This window comes from Theobroma cacao, chromosome 2 (assembly GCF_000208745.1).
Source record: "Theobroma cacao cultivar B97-61/B2 chromosome 2, Criollo_cocoa_genome_V2, whole genome shotgun sequence".
NCBI classification, from domain to species: domain Eukaryota; kingdom Viridiplantae; phylum Streptophyta; class Magnoliopsida; order Malvales; family Malvaceae; genus Theobroma; species Theobroma cacao.
This window is the reverse complement of record NC_030851.1, coordinates 17,308,596-17,331,525: the sequence shown is the minus strand read 5'-3', so window position 1 is coordinate 17,331,525 and position 22,930 is coordinate 17,308,596. Positions and strand designations below refer to the sequence as shown.

At 35.3% G+C, this 22,930-nt stretch overlaps 4 protein-coding genes across 6 annotated transcripts; 3 read left to right on the top strand and 1 right to left on the bottom strand.

The window, feature by feature from the left end:
* LOC18609021 (flavonoid 3',5'-methyltransferase) lies at positions 3,190–4,744 on the top strand. Its single transcript, XM_007043984.2, has 5 exons — positions 3,190–3,272; positions 3,391–3,476; positions 3,645–3,789; positions 3,895–4,026; positions 4,326–4,744. Exons 1-5 carry the CDS (start codon positions 3,216–3,218, stop codon positions 4,617–4,619), a joined length of 714 nt encoding a protein of 237 aa, XP_007044046.2. The 5' UTR covers positions 3,190–3,215; the 3' UTR covers positions 4,620–4,744.
* LOC18609020 (ELMO domain-containing protein C) lies at positions 6,033–10,491 on the top strand. 3 transcript variants are annotated; one of them, XM_018114651.1, is made up of 9 exons: positions 6,033–6,325; positions 8,024–8,205; positions 8,565–8,633; positions 8,883–8,998; positions 9,076–9,130; positions 9,383–9,503; positions 9,662–9,709; positions 9,903–9,997; positions 10,141–10,491. In XM_018114651.1, the coding sequence occupies exons 1-9, from the start codon at positions 6,229–6,231 to the stop codon at positions 10,237–10,239; spliced, it is 882 nt and encodes a 293-aa protein (XP_017970140.1). In that variant the 5' UTR covers positions 6,033–6,228; the 3' UTR covers positions 10,240–10,491. The 3 variants fall into 3 exon arrangements, with proteins under 3 accessions (XP_017970140.1, XP_007044043.1, XP_017970141.1); XM_007043981.2 differs by having other exon boundaries at positions 6,051–6,325; positions 8,096–8,205; XM_018114652.1 differs by lacking the exon at positions 6,033–6,325 and adding an exon at positions 7,352–7,958 and having other exon boundaries at positions 8,096–8,205.
* LOC18609019 (65-kDa microtubule-associated protein 8) lies at positions 11,762–16,432 on the top strand. The gene is made up of 11 exons (XM_007043978.2): positions 11,762–12,173; positions 12,268–12,471; positions 12,796–13,053; positions 13,150–13,362; positions 13,633–13,788; positions 13,859–14,018; positions 14,113–14,264; positions 14,344–14,431; positions 14,785–14,858; positions 15,738–15,812; positions 15,913–16,432. Exons 1-11 carry the CDS (start codon positions 12,090–12,092, stop codon positions 16,231–16,233), a joined length of 1,785 nt encoding a protein of 594 aa, XP_007044040.2. The 5' UTR covers positions 11,762–12,089; the 3' UTR covers positions 16,234–16,432.
* On the bottom strand, positions 16,380–17,112 carry LOC18609018 (nuclear transcription factor Y subunit gamma). Its single transcript, XM_018116528.1, has one exon. The coding sequence runs from the start codon at positions 17,004–17,006 to the stop codon at positions 16,575–16,577; it is 432 nt and encodes a 143-aa protein (XP_017972017.1). The 5' UTR covers positions 17,007–17,112; the 3' UTR covers positions 16,380–16,574.

Sequence of the window (22,930 nt, the reverse complement as noted above, 5' to 3'; positions counted from 1 at the left end):
GCATAAAATCAGGATAATGCTAGACGAAAATCCTTTATTGAGTGTACTTTTCGAATCCGCCCATCGTACTGATGGGATCCGAAAGTATTCTCTCACCTAGGGAAATACTTTAGAAACTCGCCTTCGCAAGTTTACTTAGTAGATCCCATCATCGGGATAGTCATTTGTAAGTAAAAAACAGTGTTTTCATTAATGCAAATCCTAATACGGGTAAAAGCCTTTTATTAAAGATATTTCTCGGAACCCTCCCATCGTACTGGTGGAGTTCAGAGGTATCTTTTCACCTAAGGAGTTTACCGATGAAACTCATCTTCGCAAGCTTTCTCGAATCGAGGTTTAGACCCGTATACAGAATATACCTATATGCCATGACATTCTACAACGCAACTATGACACATGTCATGCTTATGAAATTCATTATTTTATTATTGATCCCTCATGTATCCTTTTTCATTTCCTTAAGACTTCCCTTTTCTATCATTTTTTCTTTATAAATATGTATATCATGGATTATAAATATGTTCATTTGTTATCTAAGTGTATTCTTAGTAAGACATCTTATTTCATAATTATATACAATTTTGATTCAATGTCACCCCTTTTATTATATATTTTGTTCACCTAGTGTTTATCATGAATGCACTCATTATTATGAATTTTCATTATTAAATGTCTTAATATTTAATTAGTATTATATTGTAGTTTTTTATATTTATCCTTTTGACAAGCATATGCTATTTGTTTTTTTATATTTATTATATTCATTTCTATATTTTGACTAACTTATTGTATAATAATTTTTTGCTTAAAAATTAGAAACACCGGGATTTTAGAATTAGGACCCTCCCATCGTACTAGTGGGGTCCTAATTTAATTCCCAAACCTAGGGAGAATGCCTTCCGAAATTGTAACTCCTCGTGTTCCGAAAGACAATCCCATCATCGGTATTGATCCCTAAACCAACCATTATATTTTATATGTTTATAATTTTTACTATATTATATCCTTTTATCTTCTACATGTACGTATATGTATATGAATTTGCATAATTAAGAATCTTATTGCTATCACATACTTTTTTTTAATTTTCATAACTAACTGCGATTTTACTTATTTAGTTTTATTTTTCACTGCCAAATATTTATTTTATTTTATTTTCTCATATTTTTGTTTTTAACTTAGATATGCTATTATTATTTTACAAGTTAAACATTCATTATATATATATATATATATATATATATATTTATACTAAATCTATTATTCTAAAATTAAATTTTTATTTATCTCTTTATTTACGATTTTACCTACTTTAAGACATCATATAATTTTTATAATATATTTTAATTTAAATCAAACAAAAATTTTAAACACTAAGTTTTTTTCTAGATTACAAGTGGGTAAGCCCCAATAAACACAATCGAACCCAACAACAAGGATAGGGCTTTACCTGATTTGGGCCTAGACTAGCCCAAAAGCGCCTTGGCTATGAAGGGCCACAGCAGCCCACCAAAGCCCCCAACGAGCTTCTTTCAAAACGCACAGCTTGGTGCTTCAAGAACCCCTCTAAACGACGTCGTTTTGATGCTTCTTCCTTCAAAATTTTTATCTATGAAACGACACCGTTTTGATGCCCCAAAACCTAGGTATTTAAACTCTTTTTCTCTCCTTTCCTCTTCACTTTCTCTCTCTAAAACCACTCTCTCTACTTTCTCTCTAAGAAACCCAAACACCCCTCTTTGTCTCTCTCCTCTATCGTCACTTCCACTGCTTCCCTTACCGCCGACCAACGAAACTTCAGCCCCTTCTCTCTCTTGAAGCCTTCTCTCCTTTTGATCAGTAGATCTAGCCCGGATCTCTCCCTTTTGTGCCGTCAGCCAACCAAAATCGGACCTTTCCTCTCTCTCCCTTTGGCGCCGCTCAGATCTGACCACCAGATCTGGGTTTGGTCGAATCAGGGCCTTTAACCCAAACCTCTCTTTTTTTTATTTTTGGTTGATTTTATTGCGGTTAGGATAGCTGGCTGCTATAACACTTAGGTTTTTTTTTTCTTTTGATTTTTGGTTGTTGCTGTTGGATTGGACCTGTTTTCTTCTTTCTGGAAAAAAAAATTTTGTTTTCGAATCGTTTTCTCTTTGGTTTTTCTCCCTGATTTTTTGGCTACCTTTTCTGGCTTTCAAAAAAAATCCATCCCCCTTTTGTTGAATCTGCCTACATTTTAAAAGATCTGGATTGTCCAAATTTTTGGACAATCTCAGGAGTGCAATCATGTGATTTCGCAAGGCTCCTAGCACAAGCAAGCCCGGGGCAAGTAACTGGAGGTGACTGGAGAGGGAAGCTGAACAAACGTTCAGTCTTTTCCATCTCTGTTCCCTTCTGTTTTTTTTTTTAATTTTAATTTTTATTGTATTATTTGATTATTTTATTTATTTTTTGATTAATTTTTATTTTTTATTTTTTTAAAATGGGTGTTTATAGCCATGTTTAAGGTGTTTAATTCTAAGAGTTTATATCCTAATGAAATATAAAGATAAAGATCAAATTACATGCCATGTTTAAACCATGTCATATTCAATAGATTTGTTACACGTCAAGTGCATTAGAGTTGTTACATATAGGCATGGAGTGTAACAACTCTAGGCAATGTTCTAATTTACAGATTTCACTTCTATAACTTCAATCAATCAACTTTGGTGTTCTATGAATATAAATCAATAAACCCAAGAACATACATTGATATCATCTTTGCTTTTTAGTTTGTAAATCGACGACGATATGACGACAAATAGATAGAGAGATGACGATGGTTGCAAAATTAGAGAGAGCTAGACAATGGGAGAGAAAAATCAGGAGCACAGTAGACTAATGTGGGAGCAAAAAATCGATAAAATTAAAGAGAGCTGAATGGTGAGAGAAAGAAATCAAGAGCATAGTAAAAGGATGCCGGAGAGAGAAATTAGAAAATTGTAATAAATGGTTTAATTTATTTAAAATGGCTTCAAAAGAATTTTTATAAGTCATGGTGAAAATTAAATAAAAACAAATAATTTTATATTAAAGATTAAAATGTATAAGAACTAAAAAATAACACCCTAATTATTCTCGCATGCAAAACAAAAGTGAGATTGCAGCCACTTGCACTCGCTATATAAAGCTTTGCCTTGGTATTCAATCATGTAACCAGCCAAGTGCAAGTCATTACATAAAGTGTTACCATGGCAGTCTCGAGCTTGAAGTATAAGTCGCTCATTGTACACCGCCCCATTTTGGAGGTTATTTAAACAATTCTCTTTTTGTTTTTCTTCCTCTACTAGCTGTTGTTTTGGTTTATTAAAGGGCAAGTCTCCCTGTTATTAACAAAGAGTAACTAAGACTATTACTGTATTGCAGTACATCTTAGAAAAAAATGCCTATCCCAAAGAGCACGAGCAACTGAAGGAATTAAGAGAAGCCACTGCCGAGAAGTATGGAAAAAAGTATGTTCATCTTTCATTTAAAGTGGTTTTCTTCCAATCTAATTAATTACCTGCAGGCTGCAGCTCTTTTCTAACATTGCATATGTAATAAGCTTCTGTTAATTCGCCTTCTCCAATTAGAATTATAATGTGCTTTTTACAAATCTGATTTTGCTTGATCTATTGCAGAAGCATCATGAATGTGCCTGCTGATGAAGCACAGTTCCTATCTATGCTTCTAAAGGTCATGAATGCCAAGAAGACACTGGAAATCGGGGTTTTTACAGGTTATTCCCTGCTTGCTACTGCCCTTGCATTGCCTGACGATGGCCAGGTGAATTTCTGTTTTCTCAGCCACTCTATTTTTCCTCTGATAATCTGTAATTCATCATTTCAATGGCAGACTTCTGAGTGCCATATAAAATTTTCCTCTTGCTAGATAACAGCAATTGATCTGGACAAAGAAGCTTACGAGACTGGATTGCCATTCATAAAAAAAGCTGGAGTAGAGCATAAGATTAACTTCGTCCACTCAGATGCCTTTTTAGTTCTAAATGACCTTATTAATGGTGTAAGTATATCATCAACTTGATATAAATAGTGGTGAACTTGAAAGAAAAAAATTGGCACCTTGAAATTGCTTAGAAACAGGGTATACGTGTTAGGACACCCTAAAAAATTATAGGTTCAAAAAGTTAACAACTTGTTTAGCTTAAGCCAAGAGAAATGATTCATAAATTTGATACATTAAAGTATATGTTTATGCATTGTTACTCATAAATCTTAATTTGTAAGATTTTTGTAAATATTGATAAAGTAATGAGTTATAAACTGTTGAGATTAGTAACGATAAGTTCAATTGACAAACAGGAGAATGAAGAGACCCAGGATTTTATATTTGTGGATGCCGAGAAGAAGGATTATATGAAACTTCATGAGCAAGTGCTGAAATTGGTCAAGGTTGGAGGAATTATTGCTTACGATAACACCTTATGGTTTGGCTCGGTAGCATACGAGGAGGAGAAGGATGAGATGCCCGAATTTGTTTGGGGAACCAGGGAGTACGTAGTTCAATTTAATAGCTTCTTGGCAGCTGATCCTCGAATTGAATTGTCTCTTCTTTCCATTGGTGACGGTGTCACTCTCTGTAGGCGCCTCCACTAGTGAAACTTTTGCTGATATTTGCCTTCTTTAACAGTATCCAACAAGCCGTGGCCAAAAAATAAAGAACAAGAAAAACAGTATGTAACAACTAACAAGCTGAATAAAAGTACATTTCTATTGTCCTACTTCTATTTTTCTTGTTACAAACTTAGTATTACACAAGTAGAGACAAGACAATCGTTGCAGCAAAACGAAGAAAACGAGGACGAAGCTTAAATCAAAGTACAACGAGCAAAGAAAGTAAATAAAAGAGCAACTGTAGCCTAGCAACAAGCAAAAGCAATAGAAAAAAAACGTACAATTATGGGTTTGGGCACTAGTTTTGGTAACAGGACTCTACCCAGAGAATAATCATTATCAACATCTCCCTCATCATAAGACCACAAAGTTTGGCTGTTGGCTCTAACGTCACCACCAATAGCATAAAACATGAAATCTCTCTATGGGGAATATTTGCCATTGCCTCTTTTGAATTTCTTTCCTAATAGTAATTGGCAGATCCTTCAGCCATTGCTACTGAACAACTAGCCATGTGAGTAGAGAAGGCGGCTGAGGCGGAGGGCGCTTGGGGCACAGCGTGGGTGACATCCATGATTCGTGTTGGCATTTTGCCCTGCCTTTCAGGCTCACAAAAAGTCTCCTCCAAAGCTCTCTTTCATTTGGTTTGCCTTTCTCCATCCCGCCATATAGAGCCACGTGGCAGTCAGATCGAATCTCAAATTCAGAGCGCCCGTTGATAAAGACAGAGAGACAGACAGCAGAGAGTCCAGTGAGCTTAGCCAGCATACTTCCAAAGACACATAGCCTTTTTTTATCTAAGCTTTAGTCGTCAGGGTGTTTTTTTATAGCAAAATTTCATGATTAGTCCCACCTGACTCACGCGTTTTCCGGGCTCGTGAACGCACACCCTCACGAATAAACACGGATGTGTGCGGACCAGTCTCTTGAAGGAGAGTGGCGTTGGTGTAAACTCGAAAACTTATATATTGGGTTTTAGTGTTGAAAAAGTTTCGACGACTTTAATCAGTCGAGGGTCGGAAGTGCTCTGAAGACGGCCTGCCATGTGGAATGAAGCTAATAGACCGCTTTGGACTTCTTTCCACTGTCAAGGGATGCACTCTAAACTCTCTACACAGAGTTTGCATTCCTCTTTTTAAAAGTCTAAATTACCCTTACCTTTTTTCTTTCAATTATTAACTCCAGCGTGCATAATACGCCTTTATAAGTAGAAATCATCATGGGATGATGATATTTTGGATTTGTCACAAGAATAGCATGTTCGTATTTCTACCCTCTAACCAAAATGATGCTTGAGTATGTTAAAATCAATTGAGGGAAGGAAAAAGTGGTTTACCGCTCGGAAAAGTGAAGCATATTCCACAAGCAGACCAAAAAATTAGGGTAGTTTTGACTTTTGACGTTTAGGCCACTGCCTTACTTATCGTCACTCGCATAATAAGTCAGGGGCCTACAGGACCTTGGCCTTTCCCTGTTTTTCTTCTGTTCTATGCTCTTATCGTCTGAGACTGAGAGAGTGCTATAGCCAGCAGCAGGAATCGCAATAATAATAATAACATTGAGGTGATTAAAGGCGCTTCTGAGATTGGAAATGAGTGTAGTTAGGACTCAAGGAAGCTGTGTGGCGATCCGGTCTCTCTCTCCTTCCTCTTCCATCAACCGTTGCTCTCACGGTTCTGCGACTTCCGGTATTCTCTCTCTCTCAGCATCTTTCAATATCCACGTTGTTCAAGCAATTCGATGCTCATTTTGCAAATCGAAATATATATATATATATATATATATGTAGCTTTTCCTAATGCCCTGCAATGGTGTTGATTATTTAATAGTCGATTCGCTTAACATGTTCAATCAGTCTTTTTTGTTGGATTTAGGATTCTAATGACGTAGAACTGAAATTGTTTCTTTTTTTTATATACATACAAAATAAAACAAAAAAAAAAAGAAAAGAGAATGATAATGATGAATATATTTCAATCAGTGGGGACTGGGGAGAGGGGCACTATCTCGACGAATCTGGTGCTTTAATGGTGGACATATATAGATTCTGTCATTTCCACCAATCGGAACAGAACCCGTAAGTACGACTGAAACTCATTTCAAGTCCACAAATTTTAGTTTTTCTTTTCTGCCCTTATTTATCTCCATTTGGCGCGCGAGATATGGGATCGATTTCAGCATGATTCTAGCGAATTTTCATTGAAACCATTCTAGAATATCTTCCCCATTGTTCTCTCATCTCTCTGACTTTCATTATGCCGGATTTGGCGCAATTTAGGGTTTCTGTAGCGGTCCAACCATCTTCCTTGCTTCCATCTTTATCCGCCTATTTCTCCTCGGCCCCCACAAATGAACGGTCCATGATTAGACTAGACTTGTCCTCATCACAAACATTAAGATGTCACCCGCAGTTAAACACACCCGAGACCTACACAATCGACAACCCCCTACGTAATTAAAGTTTTGAGTAAACCCAACAGTATCTTTTGTTGTTGGATCCATTATTATTGTTTTTTATCAAAATATTTTAACGATTTTGCGTATTCACAAGATTGACCCTTTTCACGTACTTGATTTTGGTACGACGGTGGTGACCGTCTGATGTGAAGTTTGATTTAATCTTCTTTTTACAAATGATAGAAAAGTCTTATCTTAATAATAATGCCTTCTTTTCTTTTTTTATTTAGAAGAAATATTTCTTAGCCTTAGAATTTGCACTTTCGTCTGACGATTCTCTCACGCGTGATCGTGGAGCGTGTTGTACAGATTCCGACCACTTTGGATCGAGTGCTCACGTGGGAGGCCATTTCTGTCCACATGTGGTCGGGGAAGAGGTCCCTGGTTAACGGCTCATGCGCGTGTCCAAATTCTAAAACCACCCCATCTTTGTTATTCCTTGAGTTTGTCGGGTGAATTACGACAAAGGATGGCTTAAAATTTCCTACTAACTTTCTACACTGCCATACGCAAAATATTAATGTTGGGCTTGTCGAATAGATATATAGTTACGGAGCGCGTAGACGAGAACCTCGTCTCTCGGGTCTCGGTTAATGGTAGTAAGCCACTAGGCCAGTCATCTGATGGTGGCCCCTACCACTTATGTAGGAGTGCCACTGAGAAGAAGTGAGAACTGCTATATCCACTTTAATGGTTCGCTTCATAGTATCCAAAAATCATGGGCCAGTTCTTGCTGGCATGCAGCAAAATCAGTAGTGGAAAGAGGAAGTTTCTTGGACACCTGAACTTCTTCTCTCTTTTGTCAAGTGAAAATTTCGGAAGTTATGGTTGCTATGAAATGGTTTGGTGTAGCTCTGGGGCCAGGTTTGCTAAGCACTTGCTTCTGCTTGTTTTTTGGCATTTTTTTTCCTTCTCTTTTTTGGTTTCAGGCTGTGAGCCTGTGATTGTAAACTTGGATGGCTATGTAAAAACAAAAAAATCGCTCCAATGGTTGTATGCAGATGCTGCAACATGCGGGACGCCTGCTTGGATTGGTAAGGGCCTTACTTGTGTTTGCTTCAAGCGAAAGGGAGCTTATGAACGGATCTGCATTAACTTGACACCCCTACAGGCAAGTTCATAACGATGATGTTTTTTTCATTAACACGGGGAAAGAAAACAAACAAAAGTATATGCACTGTGAATGGTCACTTACGATTTGGACTAAAATTGAAAAGGTTATTTCTTTACTCATAATGCTCCAGAAAATATGTTTCTAGAGAGTTGGCTAGCTTGCCACCTAGTCTTGATCGTGCCTTGTTAGGTTCAAAACCGGAAACTGATCACATTGCAGGTTTAAATCGTTTTGAGAAAGATTGCAAGATGCTTAACATTAAGCTACTTTCCTTTGGAAAGTTCTTGACATTGTTACATTAGGCAACTTATTCAGGTAATTTCCCCGTATGTGATAGTTTCATTAGCAAATTGCAGGAAGAAAGATTGAAGAGATTGAAGCACCGGATGAAGGTTTACTTTGATGGCTCTAGGCCCGATCACCAGGTTTGCTTTTTACACAAATTTTATATTTGAAAGGTGCTTTACACTATAATATTGTCCATTGAGGACAGTAACTTGAATCGGAGGGCCCTTTGTTCTCTTGAGAACAACCAAATCTCCGTACAGACAAGCATACATATGCAATAGTTATGCCTAAAGATGATGTGATCTAATAATCAGTTCTATATGCATTTTCTCGTAAAATATTTTCTTTAACCCAAACTTACTGATTCAAATTTTTCATGATGACAGGAAGCCCTGAGAGCACTGTGGTCTGCTACATACCCTGGACAGGAGCTCCAAGGCTTGATATCTGATCAGTGGAAAGAAATGGGATGGCAGGGAAGGGATCCATCTACTGATTTCAGGTTGGCTTTACTTGCTTTTCTTTGGCTTATTCTTTCTTTTGTTCTGTGTCCCCTGACTTTTTTTCATGATCAAACAGAGGTGCTGGATTCATTTCTTTGGAGAACCTGTTATTCTTTGCAAAGACATTCTCGGTAAGTATATAAATTTAAGGTTTTCTAATTAGCTAGCCAAAATTCAGTTAAGCATTGTCAAGAGCATTGCTTGGATTAAGTGACAGTTCTTGGTTTCAAGTCATCTGTCCTTACCTCTGTTTGTGGCATCAGATAATACACAAAATCACTTTGCGGGAGGACCAACTATATAGTGTAGGAGCCTCAGCTGCCAATTAAATTACCACCACTATTTTGCATTGTGAAATCTGAACTTGTCACTTGTTATTGCAGACATCATTTCAACGTTTATTAAAAAAGCAGGGAGGAAAGCGAGCTGCATGGGAGTATCCATTTGCCGTTGCTGGTGTAAATATCACATTCATGATCATGCAAATGCTTGACCTTGACGCGTGTAAGTGGAAAATGAATACCTGAACTATGTTTATTTTCTACTTCTGAATATCATATCTGGTAATTAAACCTTGAAGTACGATATTTTAGTATAACTCCGTGTTCATTAGTTTATTTAACTTGAGGATGTAGCTAATGCCAGCTTATTCATTTTTGCAGCAAAACCTAGGACATTTATCAGATCAGTTTTCTTACAGATGTTATCAGGTAAGAGCTGCAACTAATCCTAGTAAACAAAGCATGAGGGTTGTTTCTGGTCTAGTATTGCCTTACCTACCGATGGTGAAATGGCTCAGATATAAACGTAGCAGTTAGCAGTCCTGCTTGGATTAAACTAATACATGCACTAATTGACTGGATTATTTCTCTGTATTTTTTCTTTTCTGCAATGAATGTTCAGAAAATGAATGGGCCTTTGACTTGCTTTACTGCGTGGCTTTCATGGTTATGGACAAGCAATGGCTGGAGAGAAATGCCACGTACATGGAGTTCAATGTGAGAATCCTAATATCCTTGCTCATAATATTACACCCATGAAAGCCCCTATTTTGCAAAAATTACTGGCATTGGCAATTCTGGCTAGTCCTCAATAATTTTACTGCCTGGTTGTAAGAGCTTGTCTGCATGTTTTTCTTCAGGATGTTTTGAAATCAACTCGGGCTCAGCTGGAGAGAGAACTTCTAATGGATGATGTCCTACGGATCGAAGACATGCCTTCTTATAGCCTTCTCTGTTAGCAATAACCAACTATAAAGTTCAAGCGGGAGTCCTCCAATACGAGTTCAGTCCCATGATATATTTATTTTAACTTTAAAAGTTGTACAATCCCTCTTCCTGTCCCTTTCTTCTGGTAATTGAATCCATAAGCTGGTCATATTGATACGGCTTAGTTCCCCTTTGATAAATTCCACCATTCCAACCGACTGTTATAAAATTGTTTGCGGTGGGTGGGAACAGGGAAAGAATCGAAATCGTTGATCTTGTTCTGAGTTTGTGAGGTTCATTCTAGACATTCAAAAGTTAGTCAAGGGTCTCTACTTAAGTTATTTGATTCTAGTGTAATTCAGATAGGGATACAAATTTCAAGTTTAGGTTTTGGAGATAGAAGAAACTTTCCTATAGGAAATTGGGAACTACAGTGCGGTAATCAGCACAAAACCTCAAAAAGCACAAACAATTTGGGTTAAGTACAATTGGATTTATAAACTTAAGAGAAAACGAGCTAAGTTCATTGTACTGCAAACATCAGTCATGGTATTAAGTTATAGAAAATATGAGCTGTTAAAAGAATTCATGGGGTGAGGAAATCTTGGGTAAAATTCCCATAAACTACAAGTGTAGATTATTGTCCCAGAGGTGGAGCAGATTAATTAAGGTTGTCAGTGTAAAGCTGTCACAAATCATCAACCATGCACAAATTAATTTATATTAGAACATTCTATCAAAAGAAAATTAAAAAGTTGTATCTTTTGAGCCCAACTGCCTATGATCCCTAATCTTAAGTTAGAAGCCTTTTGTGTATATACACAAGATGGGGGATCTCACTTTTGTCTTTTTCTGGACAGCTACTTCTAACAATAAAGTAAGCATAGAGAGCTTGGTTTGAAGATTACTTCTTGACAGGTAGGCCCTGATTTGGGCTTCCCTGGCACTCTTGGCATCTAATCCTCAAAATCACCGCACCTAAATTCATACCTTGAATGAGGGTCTCATGATAAGGAAGAGACACCTCAATTCCCATTATATGTTTGTTAAAAAGGTGAATGAGGTGGAATGTATTGGTTTGAAAATGATTCACTAACTATCCTCAACTGGCATGAATATTTGTTATGTTCCCTAATCAAATGGAATCTCTAAACTTATTGCCAATCGGAATATCTTTGACCTTCCCAAAAACATATAATCCATATTACTAGTTCAGCATCACTTCCTCCCGACTGAACCTTGGGATCAGATGGTCCAGATTCTCCAGTTACTGCCATTTTGCAGCTCAATCACGTTAAAAAGAAACAAAAAAAAAAAAAAAAGCACGACTGTTGTTGAGTCTGACATTCTAACACTGGATGCAAAACTATTCCATTTGGACACAGATTGCTTAGGAATCAAGTTGCTGTTAAATCTAATCCGAGACTTTACTTAAGCTGAATGTTCATATACTACATAAAATATTATACAATGCTTGATTAGTAATGCATACCTGAATGAGAAACGTCTCTTTATTCTATTAAAGAAGGAACCTCTGCTTAACGTCTTAATAAAACGGAGAGAGAGTCATATATAGTCTTTCTGCATAATTTAAATTCAAAATAATGAGGAGAGGGAAAGGCTGAACCTGGAAAATCCACAAAAATTGGATGACTCTTGAACCCAAAGCTTCAGGAGCACCTACCTCTGTCAGCCTTGTCTTTTAAGCAAAAACTCACAGCCCATTATTCTCTCTCTCAGCATGGTTTCATTGCTTATCAAACAACTCACTCAAACCAACAGCTTCCACCGTCTTGTAGTCCAAGTCTCCTAGCCGACGCGTCCAGCTTCCAGCAGTTTCAAGGGTCTCAGCAGCAGCTGTCACCGACGCAGGGATCATCAGATGGGATCATTTCAAGCGCCTACTGGGATGAGAAGCTCTGCATTGTTAGAAACTTCATGTGGATATTTACTTCAAGAATTGCAGGCAAGAGATTTTGCCCCTTTTTTCCCCCTTTGATTTTTTATATAAGCTAATGGTTATAATCTGCTCTATGCTTTCTGGTATTGTAATGGAATAGATGATATGGGATGAGGTTGGAGAAGATCAGTTAGAAAGAGAAAAGGTTCTGCTAGAATTGGAACAGGAGTGTCTGGAGGTCTACAGGAGAAAAGTTGACCGTGCAAATATATCAAGAGCTCGACTACATCAGGAATTGGCAGAATCTGAAGCTGAATTTACTCACCTTCTTTTGTCCCTTGGTGAACGATCTCTTCCCGGACGGGTACCTTATTTATCAATCTCTGCCCTGTTTTGAAGCTAGTGGTCATATTTAACTTACACACACATAAAATTCGAAAATGCATGGTATTGCTTATGGTTCGAAACATTAATTGCCCAAAATGATCTACATTTTATTGGTTTTTCTCATAATAAAGGACCAACTGACAAGAACTTTCCCCTATCACTTGAAAATTTGTGCAAAACTACATGACTTTGAATGATTGATCCAGTCAAAGATGAAGAGTAGGAGCATATGTTAAGTAGCAAAACTAATTCTTATTGTTTATTGCCTGGTTTCATGATCTTCTACTTAATGTCTCTGCAGCCAGAGAAAATGTCAGGAACACTAAAGCAACAACTAGATTCCATTACCCCAGCATTGCGTGATATGCGGTTAAGGAAAGAAGAGAGAGTGAATCAGTTCCAAGCTGTGCAAGGGCAAATTCAGAAAATATCTGCTGAAATTGCTGGTCAGTCAGAGTATGATGACTCAATAACAAATGTCATAGTGAACGAGAACGATCTTTCTTTGAAGAAACTTGAGGAATATCAGAATGAGCTACAAAGACTCCACAATGAGAAGGTACAATAATTTCTTGGAAATATGATTAAGGAAGTTGTGCAGAGGAATCATCCTAATTAACATCTACTTTTCTTTCCTGTTTCCTTCATTCTGAAGAACAACAGACTCCAGCAAGTGGAAAAATATATAGATGCTGTTCACAATTTGTCTGCAACCTTGGGGATGGAATCCTCCATGATTATTACAAAGGTTCACCCAAGCTTGAATGAATTGTGTGGGATTTCAAAAAACATAAGTGATGGTATTTTGGCCAAGCTCAACGGCACTGTGGATTCTCTCCAAGAAGAAAAGCAAAAGCGGCTTGAGAAGGTTCTGTCATGCTGGCATTCTTCTGAACAAATCTTATTAGAGGACATAGTTAATTGCTATCTAACCACATAAATGACAACATAAACATAAATCATGGTAAAAACAGAAGACTTTTATTACTCGAGTGATCAACCTTTCTTTCCTCTGTTTCCCATGAAAGATAATAAAAAGATTCTTCCATAATCATCTGTCTTCCTTTTCCTTGATAGTCTGCTCAGTCATAAGTTAAAATTTCTGACAAAATCTTTTGCCGAATTTGTCTACTTGCAGCTTCACCATCTTGGTAAAGCATTGACAAACTTGTGGAGTCTAATGGATACACCCTATGGAGATCGCTACTTGTTTTCCCACATCATTGATCTACTATCAGTCTCATCACCAGAAGTATCGGATCCTGGAAGCCTTACCCTGGATATAATCCAACAGGTTGGTGTTATTATCATCACTTCAAACTATCACAGCAAGTTTATGTTAACACTTTTTTCAATGTTCCAAGGCTGAAGCTGAAGTCAAGAGATTGGATCAGTTAAAGGCAAGCAAAATGAAAGAGCTATTTCTCAAAAAACAAAATGAGCTTGAAGAGATATGCAATAAATCACACATGGAGATTCCTTCAAGATCAGAGATGGAAAATATACTAAACCTTATAAACTCAGGTGGGATTGAGGAAATAACATCTTTTATCAAGATAATTCCCTTTGTACTTGTTTAAATGTAAAGTAATCCATGATCTAACTATAACATATAAAGGGGAGATTGACCATGCCGATCTCCTCATGAGCATGGATGAACAGATATCAAGAGCAATGGAAGAAGCCTTGAGCAGAAAATCAATAATGGAGAAGGTGGAAAAATGGATGCTAGCTCGTGATGAGGAGCGCTGGCTGGAAGAATATAGCATGGTTACTCATCTCAGAACAATTTTTCTGCAAAATTAGTTGGTTATCTCTATCGCTGAATCAGTTTCGTGAATATTTCCAGGATGAGAATAGATATTCAGTCAGCAGAGGTGCCCACAGGAACCTGAGACGTGCAGAACGGGCACGAGTAACAGTCAACAAAATCCCAGGTAAAATAGAAAAGTCCCTTCATATTAGAAAAATATATGCCCCATAAAAAGCTGATACTCATTAAAGCACTCGATGCATTGACCTACTTTTACCAGACCAGAGAAATTTATAAGAAGTGCATAGCTAATAGTACATGGAATTCATTAACTGGCCTGAGCGAAACAGTTAAATGAAAACCGTGTCACCTAAGTCACTGAACTATGGTACATAATTTAATTAGGTTGTGTGAAGCCTTCAGCACTCTACCTTGAAGCATGATTTTCAAGTGTCAACCCCGTGAGGCTTGTGTGCATGAATGTATGTATGTATGTGTTTTTGAAAATTCGAATTTTCACAAAATGGCTTCATGCAGCATTGGTGGATTCACTCATAGCAAAAACAAAGAGTTGGGAAGAAGAAAGAAAGAAAATTTTCTTGTATGATGAGGTACGATCATATATTTCATATGATTATAGATTGATAAAAACATATCTGCTTTGATTGTGTGACAATAACGGGCATGATGCTGAAAATGGAAAAGGAAGCACCATTCTTCACCTAAAGTTAGAAGTTAAAACGCAGACAGCAGTTCAAAAATAGTAAGATCAATATAAATCCAGCATATACGAAAAAGGTTAGCAACTATATCCGGCATAATTGATTCAGTTTCCAACAAAACTCATGATTAGTTATTTCAGAACTTTCACATGCTTTTACTTTTAGGTTCAATATGAAACACTCTAAGTACATAGTTGAAATCCAACTTCAGACACACCTTCCCTCTCAAGGCCTATAGAAGCCACTCAAAAATTGAACCGATTATTCTTCCTGAGAAACCCTTTTTCATAAGATCATTAACTAGCTTCCAGAAAAACTAAAAGCCAATTCATAGTTAGTACCTTGTAATAAACTTCATGTACTAATTTAACATTTAAATTAATTTTTTATTGCCTTGCAGCAGGAATGGGCTCTTAGGATCTATGTGCCGATACCCCTGAAACTATATCTTGCCCCAAATTTCTAATCTTATTCAATATTTTCATCTGGGGTTCACCTATATGTCATTAATCAGATATCCTCCGCAAGTACTAAAATAGATCATAAGATGTTAACATTCCAAAGAAAAGTTGTAGGTAATTCATTAGGGAAGGCATCAAGACATGGAACTCTTAACTCTTGAACTGATCACTTGAAATCCCTAGCTGTAAAAAATGCTCTATACACTAACTTGAAATTAAGTTTTTGGTATAATATCTCATGCACGATGTAATTAACCAAACAAGCTGCTATTTGGGAATTTGGGAAATGACATCCATGGCTATCTAGGTACCGCTTATGGGAATGTTGGAAGAGTACAACCAGTTTAGGCAAGAAAGAGAAGAAGAAAAGCAAAGGCAACGGGTCAGTATAATTCCACATTCAACCAAACTAGAATTCAACATTCATAATGGCTTGTTTATTACATACCTACTTTTCTAATAAGGAGCATCATTTTTTTCAGGACATAAAGAAGGTCCAAGGCCAGGTAGTCGTTGAGCAAGAAAATTTCATTGCATCGAGGCCAGCCACCAGCAATCGGCGCCTTTCAAACAGGAGTTTAAATGGAGGTTTTGGCAATGCAACCCCTTTAAACCGGAGGCTTTCTCTGAGTATCCAACACTTAGGATCAAACAGCATAAACTCAGCAACTCAAGGCATATCCTACATAAAAGAAGAAAAGAAGGTGCAAGGAAAAAGGATATTTCCTCGACCCAATTTCATACAGCAAAGAGATGAAACAGCTTCAGTGGTTTCAACATTTTCCGGGCCCTTATCACCTTGAAGTTATGAGATTCCATTCTGAATATAATCACAAGTAATTGTAATATGTTCTGCAGAAAATAAATTCAGTTTATTGAGTCAGTTTGAGCCTCGAGGATAAAAAAAATACTTATTATGTATTTATCTGTTGTGCTTTTGTTCCAATTCTTAGGTTAAACGAATTTTCATTGCAATGAAAAATAAAATGGAAAATATTTCAATTTTCTTGCTTTTTTGGTGCTTGATAATCAAATAGCTAGAGTGTTCCTTGCTCCTAATTTAATAACTATTACAGATTCGACTAGAAGGAAATTTGTCAAAACCAAACCAACATTTAATACAAATTTTGTTAATAAAAAAGAACTATGCATCGTTTATCTGAATCGGAGCTTCATTTCCTGGCTTACGAAAGAAATGGTCAATGCGGCGAGTTCCTGCCGCGGCGGTTTTATCAGCAACGGGCCGGGAAGGCTCTCGTTCGGTCACCGTGCGCGCAGCGGACTGAGTTGACTCGGCTGGCATAGGAAGCGAGTCGAGAAGGAAATCGCTCGTCGGTCTATGCCTTTTAACGGCGGTTCTGAGGTGGTCGAGCTTCACCGTCTTCTTTTTCTTCTCGGTAGCGACTTCGGCCGATCGCTCGGCGAGGAACCGGAGGAAAAGGTCGGTGGAACATGAGACGAGGAATAAGGCCTCTGAGTTGATCTTGTTGATGTCCTTGTCAAGTTTCATGATCCTTTTTACCCTTCCTGTCGGGAATTCGGGTCGGATCGGATCGATGGCCTCATCTTCTGCCATTGACGGAGCGTTAGGAATTGGCAGCGAAAAGAAAATTGAAGAGAGAATTTAGGGTTATGAATCGGCGGGAATTTTGTGGTGCCTTTTCCAAGGGTAAAATTATTCTCGTTTGACGCATTGAATTACATTGTTTTTCAACATTCTAGAATGTCTTTTTGAGCATTGTGGAGGGTGCTTTCGTCCAGTGAAAATTTACCGGCCATATCTTCTGCTATTTTCGCGCCAAAATGAAAGAATAGTTTTGATTTTTTAAAAACGTCTAATTTTGAAGTTCGCCAGCCTTTTTTTTTTTTTTTTGTCTAATTTGTCTTTTTTTTACGGTGAATGCTTTACCTGACTTTCACTTTCATCCTTCCTATTGTTGGTTTATAAAAGGATGTTGTGAAAAAAAAATTTTAATATCTAAAATGTTGTTAAATTATATAAGATTATTTAAATAAATCTTTAATCTTTTATTACATTCAATTGAATCTTTAAAGTTTTATTTTAAATTAAATAAACCTTTGGAACTAATCAAAATGTAATTGTGTTATTTGTCTTAATGATAATTGTCATTTTTTATCCATATGCATCCAACATGACATGTTAATGTATCATCATGATGGATGAAGTTATCATATGACAAGTAAGCAGCACATTATCATATTTGATTTAAAATTTTATCACAAGAATGTCCTTCTCATGATCAATGGAAATGTGACTCTCATTGAAAATGGAAGAAATGTAACTTTCTCATTGCAAGGGGGAAGTTACATTTCTTCTCATTACAAAAAAATAAGCCTTTTTCAATGAACAATTCAGTTGGGAATAGATTAAATTTCGTTGGACATGCTTATTTTCAAAGGAATTCCGTTGGAAATGAAATTCCAACAGAATTCTTTTATATTCAAAAAAGTATTTGCAATAGAATTTTTAATTAGAAATGCTTTTCCAATGAAATTTATTTCACTAGATTACCAATTTTTCAAAAATAATACCAAAAATTGCTTTCCCAAAAAAAAAATCAATTTCCATTTTGATAATAAAACATCCGATCACATCGACATTTGAATTCCATATTATATAAAAGAAACACATATTAAACATTGAAATTCAAAATCAAATTCATACAATTCAAAATTACTCTAACACATAATATCTACAAAAAGTTTAACACAAATAGAGCTAAACCGTCAATCTGCTTTGGGATGCTTCATTCTTTTGCCATTAAACGATTTTGCTTTGTTTTTTTCGATTTGTCTTGCCATTCTTCTACACCCCATACCGTATCAATAAAGAGATCCTAGATTTCATTCGTGATCCATTCTCTTGACATGCCTTTACAATCCCTAATATTGTTTATTTTAACTTCTATCATTGCTCTATTCTTTTTTTCTGACAGCATGTTTCTTAATCAATCAAAACAAATTTTTATAATTTCTGATTCAATAATGTTTAAAAAAAAGTAAAAAATTAAGCAAAAGAAAACATAATTAAACTTTTAAATATTATAAACTTCACATATGAATATATTTGCTGTTAATAATATCAATTTTTTAATAACCATATTCCCACCACTTAGTCATTGCCTCTACCATGTCTTTAGAGCCAAAGTTATGCACCCACATTTCATTAACCGAAACATGTTCCATGTTGCTATTAATTGGAAACAATTCAAAAATAATTTTTTTTGAAAAGAATAGCAAACGACCCTTAAATGAGTTATATAATAGATGCAATATTGTAAATAAACAAAAGAAAATTGGCTTACAGATTGATGTATTTTACTTACTCTTTGGAATTCTTTGAAACATCTTGTTTTTGCCCCTGAACATAAAGAGAATTGAAATTCAATTCAGAATGCAAATAAATTAAAAAAAAAAAATCATTCAGAAGGAAATATACTACATAACCTACCTTCCCTACGAGTAAATTCAAAATGGATAGAAATCTTTAAAAGATTCAACTTTTCCCAAAAAAGAAATGAAAGAAGCAATTGTTTATTGTTTGTTTATATAGTACCACCCCCTGGTAGCGTTTTGGCCGGCGCCGTCTTGCCTCCTCGTCAGGGACCGGTTCGTCGATCAACCTGGCATCCTGCTCCTCGTCCTCATTATCTTTCACAGCTCGTCTGGTCACTTTCAACTTTGACGTCGTCGTTTGGCAGCCGCTCTCATCGCCGCCAAGGACCCCGACGTCTTCACTTTCCGATTTGAACGGCGAAGTTTTCGAGTCCAGTTCTTGTCGGCTTCGTTTAGACTTGGAAGCTCCAGAGGCAGAGTTATTTTTGCGCTTACCTCCACGAGAGACTTGAGTGCTCTCTTCTTCATGAGAGCCATCGGTGACTTCCTCATATTTGGGCCAGGCGTTGGAGATAGAGAGAGGAGAGTGGGAAGCTGAAACTCGGGGAATGGGGCGATTATTTGCACGAGGAGCAAAATGATGATGGGAAGGGGGGCGAGGGCCGCGCGGGGGGGGATGGGGGCCGCAGAGGAAGGGTTTGTTTTATTTAATTAATTAATTTCCAAAATGGAGAGGGAACGAAATTTTCGACCAAATGGGGATAGGCGGGAAATTGAAACAGTGATTTCGGGAATAGTGGGTTGAAGTCGTTTTCTTTATTTTGACTTGCGCTAATTATCTTCATATACCACAATTGGTATTTTCAACTCACTCTAATTACATTTACTTATTATATGTTTCATTAAGAATATCAATATTTTTTGTTTCTCTACAATATATATAAGAAAAATAATAATTAAATTTCTTTATCGTATTTTATTTCCACAAATGTTGATGTCTGTAGATTTTATGTGAATTTATTAAAAGTTTTGAGAGATAGAGAAATTGTCGCATAAGCACCAAACGATGCGTTTGGTGTAAAGCACACTGGGTTGAAGAGACAAGCCTGGGACGTTCTTACGTGGATCGATTTTCTTGGGTCACAATTTAAGTCCAAGTCAAGTAAAGGTTTTATTTTTTTTATATAAATCTGTTGTGGCTTGAGTTTGTCCATTTTGTTTGTTCTTAGGATTATTGTGTAATTGTATAAGATTGAATTCAAATTATGTTAGCATAATATTATAAAAAATCTCTAGGTAATATTTTTAGAGTTAGGAAATTAATGCAAACAAAAAAGTATGTAAATAATAATAGCAAAAAGATAATAAAGCAAAAATATATATTTTAAAAAAAATATTTAGTTATAGAAAGGATTTGAATTTAGGAGAATATTTATAAAAAATATATAAACCTTGGCAAATGAAACATACATATGAAACAAAATAAATAAATGTCTAAATAAAGTATAGTTGTATTAATGGATTTAGTTTATGTAGGATATTTAAATATCTCATATACATACATATATATATATATATATATATTAACTTATAAAGTTATATCAGTTAAAGAATATAACTTGTAATTTAATATTAATACAATAAGGTTTTTTCTTTTAATAATGCAGGTTTATATCTATAGTTTAATATAGCTATCATTCTAATTTGTATACATAGATATAATAAACTAATATATTTTAAATATATTAAATGAATAAGTTCATTATATATCTATCTTCTTAATTTATATATATTAACTAATTAACTCTAAAACATACATAAAGCATTAGTATTTTTTTAAAATTTCTTATTAGATCTTATCATGTGTTTTTTAAAAAATTTAAATATTTATTTTCTTCTTTTCATCAATTTTTTAATGTTATAGAATCAATTAATTTGAAATTATTAATTTATAATTTCTTATTCAATAATGTTTAAAAAAAAGTAAAAAATTAAGCAAAAGAATACATAATTAAACTTTTAAATATTATAAACTTCACATATGAATATATTTTCTTTTAATAATATCAATTTTTTATAAAAGATTAATAAAATTTATAAAAAATTTAAATATTTTAATAAAAATAAAAATTATTATTACCAACAGAATTTTTCAACGGAATTTCCGTTGGAAACTTCAACCGGATTTTAAATTTTTTTTACTCCTAGAACTTTCTAACAGATTTCCAACGAAAATTCCGTTGGAAATTCCGTTAGACATGGTGGTCTCCTATTTTTTTTTCTTGCCAAAAATTTTTCCAATGAAAAATTTTTCGTTGGAATTTTCCAACTAAAATTCTGTTGGAAATTCCATCAGAAATGATGGTTTCCTTTTTTTTTTTTGCTCGCCAAAAATTTTTCCAACAAAATTTTTTCGTTGGAAATCCGTTGAAAAAAATTGATCAAAAATTTTTTAAATTTCCGTTGGAATTCCATTGAAAATCCATTGGAAATTTCCAACGAAAATTTTTCGTCGGAAAAAACCAAATTTTTTATAATGTCATCTTCTCGTCACCTCTAGAAACCCTAGCCGCTCACATTGCACAAAGCCTCTTCTTCTTACTGAAATCCCATCATTGATCTCTACTTCTTCTTCTTAAATATTTATTCAATAAATCTTTATTTTTTTAGTTTAAATTCAAATCAATTTTAAAAATTTTTAATGTATAATTTCCAACCATATGATAATCTTTATGGGTTTTCTTTGTATTGTTGTGTACTTCAAGCTTTTCTTGTTCCAATATTATTGTGTATTTCATGAATATTTTCCACCTAATTTGTTCCAATATTTCTAGCTTTTTATGTTCCAATATTTAGATTTTAGTTATTGTTTTTCTATTTCAATGCATTATGTCTTTAGCTTGATTGAGAAAAAAAAAACAAAGATTAGGTAAGAAATGGGAGGAGTGGCGATGTTCTTATGTTGCAGTACCCGTATTTGTGTTTGTAATGTTTAAATTTGTGGTTGTTTGTGTTGTTAAGTGAGTTGACAGGGGATGTCTGATGATAGAGTGCTAGGATGGGTTGTATTGTGGCTGGGTGACTGTTCTAGGGGGAAACAAGGTTTGATATGTTGTGTGGCATGGGGAGAAATGGCTTTTGATTGTTGTCCAGGGTACAGGGTAGGAATAAGCTGAAGAATTTGGTAACATGATCATTTGTGCTAATAAGGACCCCATCGATCTAGTCTATAGTATTGCTTGTTGCTTTGTTTATTGATTTAGCTCCGAAATGAATTCTTAATGAATTCCCTAAAAGCAGTTTGATTGCTAGGAATCCATCTTAATTATTAAGGACATGCACCAATGTACCTTGTAAAAGTAACTCAGCCTCACCAAGGATTATAAAAGCAAGAAAACCTATGCAACAACATTGAATCAAAGACAGTAAACAACAAATAAAACACATGTGCAAAATTTTAGTAGGAAACTTAACACAAGACTGTTGGAAGACTCAATACCACAACACAACAAATAAAACACAACTCATCAAGCAGCAATCAACTCAATTTTGAATCCTTGATTTTGTTTCCTTAATTTGTTGTTACCGTTGGAAGACTTTATAGAACCTTTTCAACTTTGTGTATATAAACATTACAATCTTGATGTAAAATACACATAAAAAACCCAATAAAATTAGTCATTCCTTTTTCTTTTCTTCCTTTACTCCTCATCTTTTTCTCATCCTTATTCTACCCAAAATTCTTCAAAGTTTGTTAAAATTTCTTCATGGTATCAAAGTTATAATGCCATATTAGTAGTCCTCATTTTTCTTATGTCACAACTCCTCTCTTCTCTCACTCCACCACACTCTCTCTCTCTCAATTTTGTCACCGACGTCAATGTTCTCCTAAATGGTGTCCTCATTTTCTTCACCCTCTTTTCTTTTTCTCGCCTTTGTTGATATCTCTTTTTCTCCTTATATATATTTTTTAATTTCTTTCTCTTCTGTCAAATTTCAATCAATTGGCCTATTTCTATTTTATTACCTATAAAATAGCTTTTGGGATTAGTTGTTAGGAATATTAGCTCAATAATAATGAGGAAATATCCAAGAGCGGGATGAATTGGATTTATAAAAAAAATTCTTTTCCTTAAATTAAAC

Coding starts and splice junctions, on each gene's coding strand:
- LOC18609021 (XM_007043984.2), top strand. CDS start 3,216: ATGGCAGTCTCGAGCTTGAAGTATAAGTCGCTCATTGTACACCGCCCC. Junction 3,790..3,894: donor CATTGCCTGACGATGGCCAG/GTGAATTTCTGT, acceptor TCCTCTTGCTAG/ATAACAGCAATTGATCTGGA. Junction 4,027..4,325: donor TAAATGACCTTATTAATGGT/GTAAGTATATCA, acceptor ATTGACAAACAG/GAGAATGAAGAGACCCAGGA.
- LOC18609020 (XM_018114651.1), top strand. CDS start 6,229: ATGAGTGTAGTTAGGACTCAAGGAAGCTGTGTGGCGATCCGGTCTCTC. Junction 8,206..8,564: donor TTAACTTGACACCCCTACAG/GCAAGTTCATAA, acceptor AGCAAATTGCAG/GAAGAAAGATTGAAGAGATT. Junction 9,998..10,140: donor CCACGTACATGGAGTTCAAT/GTGAGAATCCTA, acceptor GTTTTTCTTCAG/GATGTTTTGAAATCAACTCG.
- LOC18609019 (XM_007043978.2), top strand. CDS start 12,090: ATGGGATCATTTCAAGCGCCTACTGGGATGAGAAGCTCTGCATTGTTA. Junction 12,174..12,267: donor ATTTACTTCAAGAATTGCAG/GCAAGAGATTTT, acceptor GTAATGGAATAG/ATGATATGGGATGAGGTTGG. Junction 14,019..14,112: donor ACTAAACCTTATAAACTCAG/GTGGGATTGAGG, acceptor TAACATATAAAG/GGGAGATTGACCATGCCGAT.
- LOC18609018 (XM_018116528.1), bottom strand. CDS start 17,006: ATGGCAGAAGATGAGGCCATCGATCCGATCCGACCCGAATTCCCGACA.